This window comes from Dasypus novemcinctus, chromosome 9 (genome assembly GCF_030445035.2).
Source record: "Dasypus novemcinctus isolate mDasNov1 chromosome 9, mDasNov1.1.hap2, whole genome shotgun sequence".
Taxonomy (NCBI): domain Eukaryota; kingdom Metazoa; phylum Chordata; class Mammalia; order Cingulata; family Dasypodidae; genus Dasypus; species Dasypus novemcinctus.
In genome coordinates, this window is record NC_080681.1 from 93343402 (window position 1) to 93357364 (window position 13963).

Sequence of the window (13963 nt, forward strand, 5' to 3'; positions counted from 1 at the left end):
AGATTGAAAGATTAGAATAAACATTTCACCAAAGAAAATATATAAGTGGCAAATAAGCACATGAAGAGATGCTTATTATATGTTAGGGAAATACAAATTAAAACCTCAATGAGTTATCACTACTTTGTCAACATTAAGAACTTCTCTTCTTCAGAAGATACTAGTAAGAGAATGAAAATACAAGCTACAGACTAGGAGAAATTTTTGCACATCCTGTATTTGACAGCAGTACTCTCCGAATTGGACTATTGATTCAGTGCAATCTCTATCAAAATCAAAGCTGCCCTTTTTTTTCTTATAGAAATTGCCAAGTTGATCCTAAAATTCATCTAAAACCACAGGAGACCCAGAGTAGCTCAAATAATCTTGAAAAAGAAGAACAAAAGTAGAGGACTCATTATTTCCCAGTTTCAAAACTTAGAACAAAGCCATGGTACCCAGAACATTGTGGTGCTGGCATAAAGATAGACATATAGATCAATAGAATAGATTTCAGAGCCCAGAAATAAACCCATTTATGGTCAATTGATTTTCAACAAGAGTACCAAGATAATTCAGTGTGATCTTCAACAAATGGCCCTGGGACAACTGGATATACACATGCAAAAGAATGTAGCTGGACCCTCCTTTACACTGTATACAAAACATAACTCCAGGTATAGATCCAGAGTGAGCCAAAACTAAGTTTATAAAACTATAAAACTCTTAGAAGAAATCATAGGAATAAATCTTCATGGCCTTGGATTTGGCAATGGTTTCTCAGATATGACACCAAAACCACAAGTGACAAAAAATAGATGAATTGAACTTCATCAAAATTAAAAGCTTTTGTGGTTCAAAGAACACCATCAAGAAAGTGAAAAACACAACCCACTGATAGGGGAAAATAGTTGCAGATCATTATATTTGATAAGGGACTTATACCCTTATTAATACATAAAGAACTCATTACTCCATAGTAAAAAGCAAATAACCCAATTTTAAAATGGATGAAGGATTTGAATAGATATTTCTCCAATGATACACCAGTGGTCAGTAAGCACATAGAGTATTCAACATTTTTAATCACTGGGGAAATGCAAATCAAAACCATAGTCAGATGGATCTCCTAGGTGGATAAAATTTAAATATAGACAAGAACTAGTTTGGGTGAGAATGTAGAGAAATGTAACCCTTATACATTGTCAGCTGTACAATGCTACAGCCACTTTGAAAAGCAGTTTGGAAGTTATTCAGAATGTTAAACAGAGTTACCATATGATCCAGCAGTCCAATCTTTTATATATATAAATATATATATATAAAACATGTGCTTGTGTGTATATATATATATATATATATATAAAGACATGTTTTTTTAAATTCTCTTGGCTATACATATATATATATGTTCACACAAAAACATACACATAGATGTTCATGGCAGCATTATTTATAATAGCCAAAAGTGGAAACAAGTCAAATATACATCAACTGATGAATGGATAAACAAAATTTTTATCCATACAAGGTAATATTCCAAAATGAAATTTAATAAAAGAACATGGATGAATCTTTGCAGACATTATGCTAAGTGAAAGAAACCACTCATGTAATGGCCTCATAGTGTGTGATTCCATTCATAGAAATACATATAATAGGCAAATCCATGGTCACAGAAAGTAGATTAGTGCTTGGTAGGGACTGGGATGAGTGGGGAATGGGAAGTTAACTTGATGGGTATGGTGTATATTTTGGGAGAGATGGGGTGATATTTACATAATCCTGTGAATATACTAAAACTACTGAATCATAAACTTAAAAAGAGTAAATTTTATGGTATGTGAGCTAAACATACATCTACCATATGATATGGTCATTCCATTTTTACATGTTTGTCCGAGAGAAAAGAAATCATATTTACAGATATAAGACTTGTATGTGATATTAAGGGCAGTTACGTTTTTAATAGCCAAAACTGGAAACAAACTAAATGTCAACATGGTACACTACTTAGCAATAAAAAAAATGAATTATTGATATACTCAGTAGCCTGGGTGAATAATTATGCTGAATGAAAGAAGAAACACAAAAAAGAATTCATATCACATAATTCCATCTAAGACTAGAAAATGCAAACCAATCTGCAGTGACAGAAATTAGATTAGTGGTTGCCGGGGATTGGGGTAGGGTCCAGGCTAAAGGGAGATGATGACCATGTTCATTGTCTTGATTATGTTGATGGTTTCACAGGGGAATACAGTGTATATGGTATCACTGGTATCTACATATATCAAGACTTACCAAAGTATACAGTTTATTTTATGTCAACTATAACTCAGAGGTTTTTTAATATCAATTAAGTTAATATCAAAATAAGAAAAAAAATCAACCCCTGATAGTCCGAGTGGTGGATATACAGATCAATATACTAAAATGCTCCATGAAGAAACATTAAGGACATGGTAATTTAATAAAATGTCATAGTCCTGAAAAGAAAACCTTATAAATGCTTAGAGGGGTAAGGGTTGGAGAAAAGATAGAATGAGAAAGCATTTAAGTAACTGGGCCATTTGAGACACTCTTGTCCTCTTACTGGTGTGTGTCAATATTTGATGCTTTGGTGGAAAGTTGTTGTTTTTTTTTGTCTTTGGTCTTATCTTCCAGTGTTTTCTTTTGCATGAAATCCTTCATAAGTATAATCTTGGGGGATAATTCGGGTAGTTGTCCCTGGACCAGCAGTAACCAATTTGAATCTGAAGCCTACATTTTCAATTTCTACCTCCTAACATCCTGACTGAAAATGTGGTTTACTCTCCATCTGCCTAATCCTCATGGCTTGTTCTCCTCAGTCCTATACACCTCCAAGCAACGAGTTCAAGATCAGCATGAAATTGGAGGCACAGGACCCCAGGAACACCACATCAACCTGTATTGCCACAGTCGTTGGACTGACAGGTGCCCGCCTCCGCCTGCGCCTTGATGGCAGTGACAACAAGAATGACTTCTGGCGGCTAGTTGACTCAGCTGAAATTCAACCTATTGGGAATTGTGAGAAGAACGGGGGTATGCTGCAGCCCCCTCTGGGTGAGTACCTAGACCTGGGCTCTCCCTAGCCAGTTAGCATTCAAAAAATTATGTTATGGGAAAGCCTAGGACTCCCTGCTTATCCTTTCTTTTACATATGGTCCTGAAGAAGAGGTCCATCTGGACCTCTCTTAATGAAACGAGCTGCAAAATCCTGAAATCTCCATTTCCATTGTAGTTTATGATATCCAGTTTTCTCTCAGATGCTACCTTTTTCTAACAAGAAACCATCTCCTTGATCCTTCTTTGTCAGTTTCCATTTATTTTGAGAGAATGGAAGTTCTTGCCATTTAACCTATCTTAATAAAAAACTTAAACCAAATTATACAATGATGTAAAGGAGTGAAAGAGAAATAAATCTCCCAGTGGAAAGGAAGGACTGATAAAGGTTCTCTTATGTCCTTTTCCCTGAATTTTCACTTGGTCCTTGCAATTTTCTCACTTTGAACCCATTCTTTGCAAGGAAGTAACCATTATTTTACTTAAACCAATGATCCCTCTAGATTTTTTTCTTCAGGATCAGATTCACCTTTTTTTTACTGACTCATTATACCTCGGTCAGCCCATTCAATCAGTTACTGTCAGTCATAATTGCAGTGAGTCTCAAGGTGGGGGAGACGGAATTGTGCTATGGGATATGTTCCCCTCAGGAGACTGTGCTAGATTAATTGAGGACCCATCATTTGAAAGAGTCCCCAGATGAGTGCTTAACATTTACCCCCATTTTTAAAAAAAGTATGTAAAGAATATAAAACTTCAAACATATGAAAAAATCGAGAGAGGAGCATAGTGTATTTCCATGTGTCTTTCATCCTTGGTAATTCTCAGTACACAGTCAATCTTGTTTCTCCTGCACCTGTACACGCCTCTTGCCCCCTCCTACCTAATTGCCCAAACATAGTATCATTTCAACATTAAATATTTTAAAATCTCTCAAAGATGAGGACATTTTTAAAACATAAGCTTACCTGCCATTATCACATGTAAATAAACTAATGGTAACTCCTTAATATCAGCAAATATCTAATCAATATTTAAATACTCTTGATTGTTTTTTCTCTCTCTCTTTTCATAGTTTCTTTGACTCAGGAGCCAAGTAAGATCCACATGCTTCAATTGATTGATATGTCCCTTAAGTTCTCTTTAATCTATTAGTTTTTCCTCCCTCTAATTTTTTTCTTTAATTTGTTGAAAAACTTAGGTCTTTTGCCTTTAAAACATCATATAATTAGATTTTGTTGACTGTATCCCTGTGGTATTCTTTTACTTATTCCTCTGTCTTTTGTTTCTTAGAGATTTGTAACTAAATCTAGAGACTTGATCAGAATCAGGTTCAGTTTTTTCATAACAATATTTCATAGGTGGTAATGTTTACTTTATCAGGTGATATATATACTCTGATTATCTTTCTAGACTTTGATGCTCATTGTCTAGATCAGAGATTGGTGAATTTTTTACAGAATCAAAGAGGAAATATTTTAGACTTTTAAGCCATACATCTCAATTGCAAATACTCAACTGTGTCCTTGTAGTGACAAAGCGGCCATAGATAATATATAAAGAAATGGATGTGGCTTTGTTCCATAAAACTTTATTTACAAAAAATAAGTTGCCAACCTGATGGCTGTAGTTTGCTGACCTCTGATCTAGAATAATCAATTCATTATGATTGAGAAATGGCAATTTTTAATTCTGTCGTTCCTTCTATGTAAATTAAATGAGATGCTTCTAAATAAGCTTTCATTAACTATTTGCTTAACCTGAGTTATAATTCATACTGAAAAGGCAATTTAAATGCTTGATTCTTTTCTTTATTTTCCAATTTTCAAAATAATGAGTTCGTTTACTAGCATTCTCTAAAGATATCCAGGAAAGGTATTGCTGCTTTTATTTAAAATCATAAACTCAAGGATTCATAGATACTCCATTGCACTAATTGTCCTTATTGTTACTTCAGTTGTCCCATCTTTGGCCAGTAGGAGTGTCTTCCTGTTGTTTCTCCCTCTTTTTTGACACATTAGTACTATTTGATAGCTTTCTTGGAATTCTGGAATTTCAAAATGTTCCAGACTCATCTTGTACATTTCCTTCCCCAGATATAGAATCAACTCTTTCTTCTAGGTGCCAGGGCTCCTTTGTACCACATCAAAACCCTTGTTCTCCATGACACTAATAAAATGACTCATTTGCTTTATCCCATAATACACATACAACAGACTCAGAGTAACAATACTAACACTAGCAGCATTATGAGTGCTAACAGTGTTTTAGAGTTATTTGGATTAATTTCTCTCTGGGTGACTGTGAACCAACTTGAAACAAAGTTAGATTCTTTTGTTTTATTTTTAATTTTTAGGGATTTCCTCAATTTTGCTTTGTCAATACATAAAATGTATACATTGTTCTTAAAGTTGAATCTATAAAACTGTGTTCAGAGAACTCTTCATCCTATTCCTCCCCTCTGCTGTAGGTAATCACTTTGTTTAACTTCTATAGTTAATCTTACATTTTAAAAATATGAGCAAATATGTGTGTGTATGCATATGTGTATGTATATCTCCCCCTTCTAGTATTGAGGTATTCCTCACTCCTTTTTACAACTGCATAATACTCCATTGCCCTCATCTTATGTTATTATTAATCATACTGTGGAAGCATCTTGAGAAGCTTTAAAAAAAAAAAAATTACAATTTCCCAGGGGTAATGGTGACCATCTAAATTAAAATCTTTCCAAAAATTTACCAAAATCTACAGATGAAAAAGGAAACCAAATCAAACCCCACCCATAACTCATGCCTAAACATAAGGTCAAGAATACCACAAATTTCAATTACATGTAAGTGGGGGATTAATACGGATATGAAACCAGAAGAGTCAGTACCAGACCTATACCAGAATGAAGAGTCAGGCGGAAACTGTATAAAGAAGAAGAGGGGGCATTGGGGGTCCAGCTCAGCCAAAATCACCACCAGATCAAAAACAGTCCTATCCAAAGTGGGGAAATACTGAAAACAGAGCTGAGACTTAGTTGATTAGAGCTTTGACTTCTGGGGGGGAAAGAAGAGGCATACAAGTGTGAGGGACCAGAGAGTAGTCTTGGGAAGATACCACTTTTGGGAGGAGAGTGAGGTATAATGTTGAAGGGAAAGAAGGAAGCAAGGGGTGGTAGTTTAGAGATATACGGAAACAAAAGAGAATAATAAAATCAAAAGATACATCATCTTCCCCTCCTTCCCTAAATAGGCCCAGCTATTAAAGAAACTTAATTTCCCTATGCCAACAGGAACACTCAGGGCCCACAAACCCTGACAAAATAGAGCCACCTGTTTTTTTTGCTGGTCCAGGAAAATACGAGACAATAAAAAATGATAAGGAAACTGTAGTCAACATCCATAAAAAAGATTCTATATGAAGAAAAGGAGAAGATGAGGATAAAAACAGTTCATGCACTGAAAATTCTACTGCCAAAACTAATGACTAAGCAGAGGAAAACTGTTGCACAACCCTCCAACTTGAATTGAACAAATATTGGCAGATATGAAAAATGCCTTAAACTGTAAATTTTAAATGTCAGACTAGAAATACACAATAGGCAGGAAAAGAGAAAACCGTTATCCAGACTCAAGGAAGAAACTGAAGACAAAATCATCTCACTTGAAGACTTAATTCCAAGATGCTCAAAGGGACAGTAGATTCAACTGAAAATAAAGTAAGGGGCATTGAAGAGAGAAATATAAAGGCAAACAAGAGAATAAAAATAAGTAGTCAAAAAGATTAAAAAAGGATCATCTATGCTGCTAGAATAAAAATTTTTAAAAAAATAACCATAGGACTATACAACACATAATGTAAACTATGGATTATAGTTAATAGTAGAATTATAATATTCACTCATCAGTTGTAGCAAAGGTACTATACTAATGCAAAATGTTAAAAAAAAAATGGGGACAAAGGAGCAGTTGTGGCTCAACTGATAGAGCGTCTGCTTACCATATAGAGGGTCCAGGGTTCAATACCCGGGGCCTCCTGTGTGGTGAGCTGGCCCACACCCTGCTGCCGCACTCAAGGAGCACCGTCCCATGAAGGGGTGTCCCACACGTAGGGGTGCCCCATGCGCAAGGAGTGTGCACCGCAAGGAGAGCCACCCCATGCAAAAAAAGTGCAGTCCACCCAGGAGTGGTCTGCACACACGGAGAGCTGACATAGCAAGATGATGCAACAACAAAAAAGGGGACATAGTTTCCTGGTGCGGTATGACAAGAATGCAAGCAGACACAGAAGAACATGCAGTGAATGGACACAGAGATCAGACAATGGGGGGGGGGGGGAGGAAAGAGAAATAAATAAAATAAATCTTTTTAAAAAAACGGGGGCAGGTATATGGGAATTCTGTATTTTCTGCATGATCTTTCTGTAAACCTACAACTCCTCTAATAAAAAAAATCCTGGGAAATAAAGGACCAGGGAGGAAGTGTCAAATATAGAACATAGTCAGCTCCTATATATGTTTATATATATTTCTTTGTATGCATATATATGGGTGTGTATATATATATATGAATGAAAGTATATATGTATACAAAATATTTGGAGTCCCTGAAGAAGATAAACAAAATCAAAATAATAGAATATATTTAATACTTAAAACAGCAATGCAAAAATTTTTTCCAAAATTAAAGAAGTTATTCACCTACATAGTGAAAGCATCCATCTTATTCCTGGGCAAATTGATTCAGATTGGTCAAATCATAGTCTAGTAAAACTATTAGACTCTAATAAAGAAAATTATATTTAAGCTTCAAGGCCAAAAATCCAGGTCATTTTCCAAGTGAAATAAGATCAGATTTGTATCAGCCTTAACAACAACATACAAATCAAGACAAAGTGGAGCGATATATTCAAGAAATTCAAGGATAGAAAATGTGAGCAAGGATTTCATAACTAGTAAAACTATTCTTCAAATATTGAGAGTATACTGAAACAGTTCTTAGCATGCAAGAACTTAGGGAATATTATAACCCCAAGCCCTTCCTGTGGAATCAATTGGAGAAAAAGCCTAATTCAATCAAGAGATGATCAATCTAAGTCAAAAATGTAGAGACCAGGGTTGGAGTAGTATGGATATCATTCTGGGTCCAATGAGAGAGAGAAACTATACAGTAATTTAAATACAGAAAAATAGAATGTAATTATTAACTCTAACAGAGAATTGAAGTAGTTAGAGACTGGCTAGTAAAAAGGAAAAAGAGAGGACTTCTGGAGAAAATGGTAGAGTAGGGAGCCCCAGGATTCAGTCTTTCCAGTAAAGTAACTATTAAACAGGCAGGAATTGTCTGAAACAACTATTTTGATACTCCAGAGACCAGAAAAGCACTGTTAAGCATCCACAGAAGAGCGGGAGGAAGAGGCTGATAAACTACAGTATAGAACAGTAAATTGATCTCTCTGTACAGCAGCTACTGGTGCCCATTCCCCACTCTCAGAACAGGCTACCATGGGGTCCAGCCCCCTGGCTATCTCACCTGACACAAAGGGACATAAAAATCCTCTTCCCCAAGTACAGGAATGGTCATAGCCAATCACTGATCACAACTTTTGATTAGCAAATACAGATTGCTGAGGGTCCAGCTCTGAAGGCAGCTATTGTTTCAACCCACCCCATACAACGCTGTGGCAACCACTGTTTCCCTGGACTGTGGTGGGGTTGATGGATATTTAAAGACATAGTGCTTCCTCAAGCCTGCGGGTGCAGTTAGCGAGGGCTGCATTTGCTGGGCAGACCAGGAAAGTGCAGCTGTGGGGAGCCATAGGAGATTTTTTTGTGTCCTTCCTGACCCCCTCCCCAGGGCATTTTGGAACCAGTCTGCACTCCCTTCTTGGGTCCCTGGCCTTGTTTTGGCTGGAAAAGGCTGACTCAGAAAGTCCTCTCCGGGTTGACCCTTCTCTCAGAATTTGTCTTCCAGGCAAAAGCAGCTAGAAAAAAAGCAAGGATTATAAAAAACTATAGAGGGGACCAGTCTGGGACAAAGGCCTGCTGGCTTCAAACACCCGGGAGAGGGAGGCCTATATCATGGGAGTTGGAGGGCACAACCAACAGGGGAACTCCAAAACAACTAAAAAGAAAAAGCCCAAGAAAAGGCAGAGGCCCAGAAAGACAGGGAAAGCCCTGCATACTGCATCCACCTTGGACAGCCCTTCCTGATAGGAGGACTGAAGCGCAAGAAAATCTCTTGTCTTGTCACCATCTGGTTACAAAACCACGAAACAGACATCTCAGGGAACAAACCCCTGAGTTAACATTTTTAAATATTAAAATGTACAGTGTGCAACAAAAGAGTACAAGACAAAGATACAGGAAACGATAGCCCATTCAAAGGAAGAGAATAACAATATAGAAAACACCATCTAAGAAGACAAGAATGGGGACCTACCAAATAAAGCCTTTTAAAAAATGATCTTAATAATGCTCAAGAAGATAAATAAAAGTATAGAGAAAGAACTAAAGAATATCAAGAAAATATACAAATGAGCGATATGAGAGTCTAAGTAAGAGGTAGAAATTCTAAAAAGAAGCCCAACAGGGCTAGTAGAGATCAAGAAAAGTACCCAGGAGGGTTTCAAGAGCAGATTGAAGCTGGTGGAAGAAAGAATCGGTGAACTTGAAGATAAGATACTTGGATTGAGTCAGGCTGAGGAGCAGAAACTAAAGAGAAATATTAAAAGTAAAGATAGCCTAATACAACTATGAGACACCTTCAAGCACAGCAATATGTGCATATGATAGTCCCAGAAAGAGAAGAGAGAAAGGGGCAGAAGGAATAGTCATAGAATTAGCAACAGAGAACTTTCCAAATTTAGCAGAAGACACAAATATACACATCCAAGAAGCTCAGAGAACACCAAACAGGATAAACATGAAGAGAAATATACCCCATCATATATTGATTACACTATCAAATGCAAAGAGCAAGTAGAGAATTCTGAAAGCTGCAAGAGAAAAGCAACATGTTACATACAATTAGATTGAGTGCTAATTTCTTATCAGAAACCAAAGAAGCAAGAAGGCAGTGGGTTGAAATACTTAAAGTGATGATAGAAAACAATTACCAGCTAAGAATTTTGTATCCAGTGAGACTCTTTCAAAAATGAGGGAGAGATTAAGACATTCTCAGATAAACAAAAGCTGAGGGAGTTTATCACCACTAGACCTGTCCTATAAGCAATGCTAAAGACAGTTTTTCATACTGAAATGAAAGGACACTAGACATGAAGAAGTAGAAGCATAAAGAAATAAATACCTGCAGTAAAGGTAACCATTTGGGTAATTATAAATGCCAATATTATTGTATTGTTTGTCATGTAACTCTACTTCTTACTTCCTACAGGTGCTAAAATGCAAATGCATAAAAGTAATGAAACATCTATGTTTTTGGACCTATAAGGTACACAGATACAAGTGATAACAAGTGCAAAAAAATGGAAAGGCATATGCGCATACTATAAAGTTGAGTTGGTATCAAACCAAATAAGATTGTTGTATATTTAGGATGTTAAATTTTAACCCCATGTAACCACAAAGAAAATAGATGAAAAATATATCCAGATAGAAATGACAAGGTACTAAAAAAAAAAATACAAAAAAAAGCAAATAAATATAAAAGTAGGAATTGAGGAACAAAAAAGGTTACAACTTATGAAGGCTAAAGAGCCAAATGGCAGTAGAAAGTCACATATTTATCAATAATGACTTTAAAGGTATACAGATTAAATTGTCCCATCAAAAGGCAGAGATTGGCAGTTTGGATAAAAAAGCATGACCTAACTGTATGCTGTCTGCAAGAGGCTCGCCTTAGATTCAAAGATACAAGTAGGTTGAGGGTAAAAGGATGGAAGATAACATACCATGCAAGTAGTAACCAAAAGAGAGCTGGGGTGGCTGTACTTAATATTGGTTATAATAGACTTTAAGTCAAAAACAGTTACAAAGTGTAAAGATAGTCATTGTACACTAATAAAAGGGACAATTCAACAGGAAGATGTAACAATTATATATGCACCTAAGAGCAGAGTCCCAAAATGCATGAAGCAAATACTGACAGATTTGAATGGAGAAATTGATAGTTGTACATTAATGGTAGGAGACTTTAACACATTACTCTCATTAATGGCTAGAACATCTAGTCAGAAGATCAGTACGGAAATACACGACTTGAATGAAGCACTAAACCAACTAGACCTAACAGGCACATATAGAATGCTGCACCCAATGGAAATACACATTCTTATCAAATGCACATGGATCTTTTACCAGAATAGACCATATGTTGGGTCACAAAACAAGTTTCAGTGATTTAAAAATATTGAAATCTTACAATATATAGTCTCCACCAACAAAGGAATGAAGCTAGAAGTCAATTAGACAGGGAAGCGGACTTGGCCCAATGGATAGGGCGTCCGCCTTCCACATGGGAGGTCCTCGGTTCAAACCCCAGGCCTCCTTGACCCGTGTGCAGCTGGCCCATGCACAGTGCTGATACGCGCAAGGAGTGCCTTGCCATGTAGGGGTGTCCCCCACATAGGGGAGCCCCACACGCAAGGAGTGCGCCCCCTGAGGAGAGCCACCCAGCAGGAAAGAAAGTACAGCCTGCCCAGGAATGGCGCCGCACACATGGAGAGCTGACACAACAAGATGACGCAACAAAATAACACAGATTCCCAATGGTGCTGATAAGGATAGAAACGGTCACAGAAGAACACACAGCAAATGGACACAGAGAACAGAAGACACCGGGGAGGAGGGGGCGAATAAAAAATAAAATCTTTAAAAAAAAAAAGAGGTCAATTAGGGACGAAGGGAAGCTTCACAAATCTGTGGTAATTAAACAACATTCTCTTAAACAGCAAATGGGTTAAAGAGGAAAGCAAAATTAGGGAATATCTTGAGGTGAATGAAAATGAAAAGATAACATACCGAAATATATGGGATACAGCAAAGGCAGTGCTGGGAGGGAACTTTATATCTGTAAATGCTTACATTAAAAAAAATAAAAAGGCTTCAAATCAGAAGCTCAAAACTGGAAGAACTAGAGAAAGAAGAGCAAGCTAATCCCACAGTGAACAGAAGGAAGGAAATAATGGAAATTAGAGCAGAAATAAATAAAATAGAAGAATCAACAAAACCAAAACTTGGTTCCTTGAAAAGATCAATAAAATTGACAAACCTTTAGCTACACTGACATTTTTCTTTTAAATGAGGCAGCTATATATCACAAAGATGTCAATTCTCTCCAACTCTTACTTGACCCAAATTAAAATAAAAATGCAAGAGTAAGACCATCATCTTCTAACCATGATAGCATAACAGGACTGGATTTACCTGCCTGATTTAAACAATTAGAAAACCAGAAAAAATATATGTGGTATAACAATTTTCAGTTATTGTTCACAAGGCAGTGCAAGACAGTGATCCCTGAGAAAAAAGAAACAAATGAAGTGAGCCTGTTGAGTTTCCCCAGCTCATTGCCTGGGGTGAGCCTCCAGAACCAGCACAAGGAGGGTCATCCGGAACAGCTTACTGAGTTGAGAAGGCACAGTTCAGAAGGAAGCTTGAATTAGGGATAGAATGCCAGAGAGAAGAAAGTGTCACAGAAAGATCTCTGGAGAGCTACAAAAGTGTCCTCTTGAGTCTTTGCCTAATACTGATCTGTGCATGTGTTTGAAAAAACTGCTGAGACTGAGAAATGAACCACTGAAAAGGAATAGGCAAACAATCCCTGGTATCCATAAGTAGAGTTTTCCCCTTCATTCAGTAAAACTGTCATGGAGTTTATTATATCCTTGTTGTAGAAGACTTAGATATAACAAGAAAAAAGAAAGGGTAGAAATCAGACAGTGATTAAGGACTAGGAATAAAGAAGGCAGCAGGATAGATTTAGGAAGCTGTTTTAAGTAAGATAGTCTAGAAATGCCTCTCTGAGGAGGTGATATGTCAGCAAAGAACCAAGTATATGTAGATGGAAGAAATGAGTGTTTGAGGCAGAGGGAAACAGTTTGGTGTGTTTTAGGAACAAATTCCAGTGAATGTAGAGATGGGGGAGTGATATAAGATGAGTAATAAGATCCAGCTCCAGATCATGTAAGCCTTGTAAACATGGATAAAGAGTTTAGATTTTATTCTAAGTGTTGTGGGATGTAAGTATTAGAGTGATGTGATCTGATTTAAATTTTTAAAAACATAAACATATTCTGACTGCTATATAGACAATAGGCAGTATGGAAGCAAAAGTGGAAACAGAGTCCAGTTTGAAGGCTATTGCAGTAGTCTAGGCAAGATTTGATTGTGGTTTAGATTAAGGTGGTACAGTAGTGGAAATGGTGATAAATAGTTTGATTCAGGATATGTTAGGTGAAAGAGCCATTAAGACTTGCTGACGAATTGGATTTGAGGGGTGGGTGAGGGAAACGGAGGAATCAAGGGTGACTTCTAGGCTTTGTGGCCTGAGTACCTGTGTTTAATAAATGATGCCGTTAAATGAGATGGGATAATTGGAGGAAAGAGCAGGTTTAGAGGAAGTAGTAAAATCAAGAGTTCTGCTGTTTAGACTTACACATTTTGAGATCCCTTAGATGTCCATTTAGAGTTAGAGAATAAGGCAGTTGGATATATGATCATGAAACTCAGGGCAGAGGTTTTGACTAAAGATAAATATCTGACCACATTTGACAGGAAGACAGTCAAGACCAAGAAGAGGAGAGAACCATGGGCTGAGCACTGTGGTTCTCCCACATTTAGAAGTCAGGATTTTTTACCTGTCCTTTTCTTTTTAAGTAGTCCAGGCAATCGTTTGATTTGAAGAGACCCCCAAATCATTGTTTTTATTTCCCCTTTCCTCTTTCA

The 13963-nt window shown here is 36.9% G+C and overlaps 1 protein-coding gene across 9 annotated transcripts in view; it reads left to right on the top strand.

Annotated features, from left to right (window-relative positions):
* The window catches only part of SCMH1 (Scm polycomb group protein homolog 1), a 198985-nt gene that overhangs the window by 72825 nt on the left and 112197 nt on the right, over positions 1-13963 (top strand). For all 9 annotated transcript variants that reach the window (XM_058303796.2, XM_071217521.1, XM_058303797.1 and 6 more), the window contains one exon: positions 2832-3066. In XM_058303796.2, coding sequence (XP_058159779.1) covers positions 2832-3066 — 235 coding nt within the window. The remainder of the gene's footprint in view (positions 1-2831; positions 3067-13963) is intronic.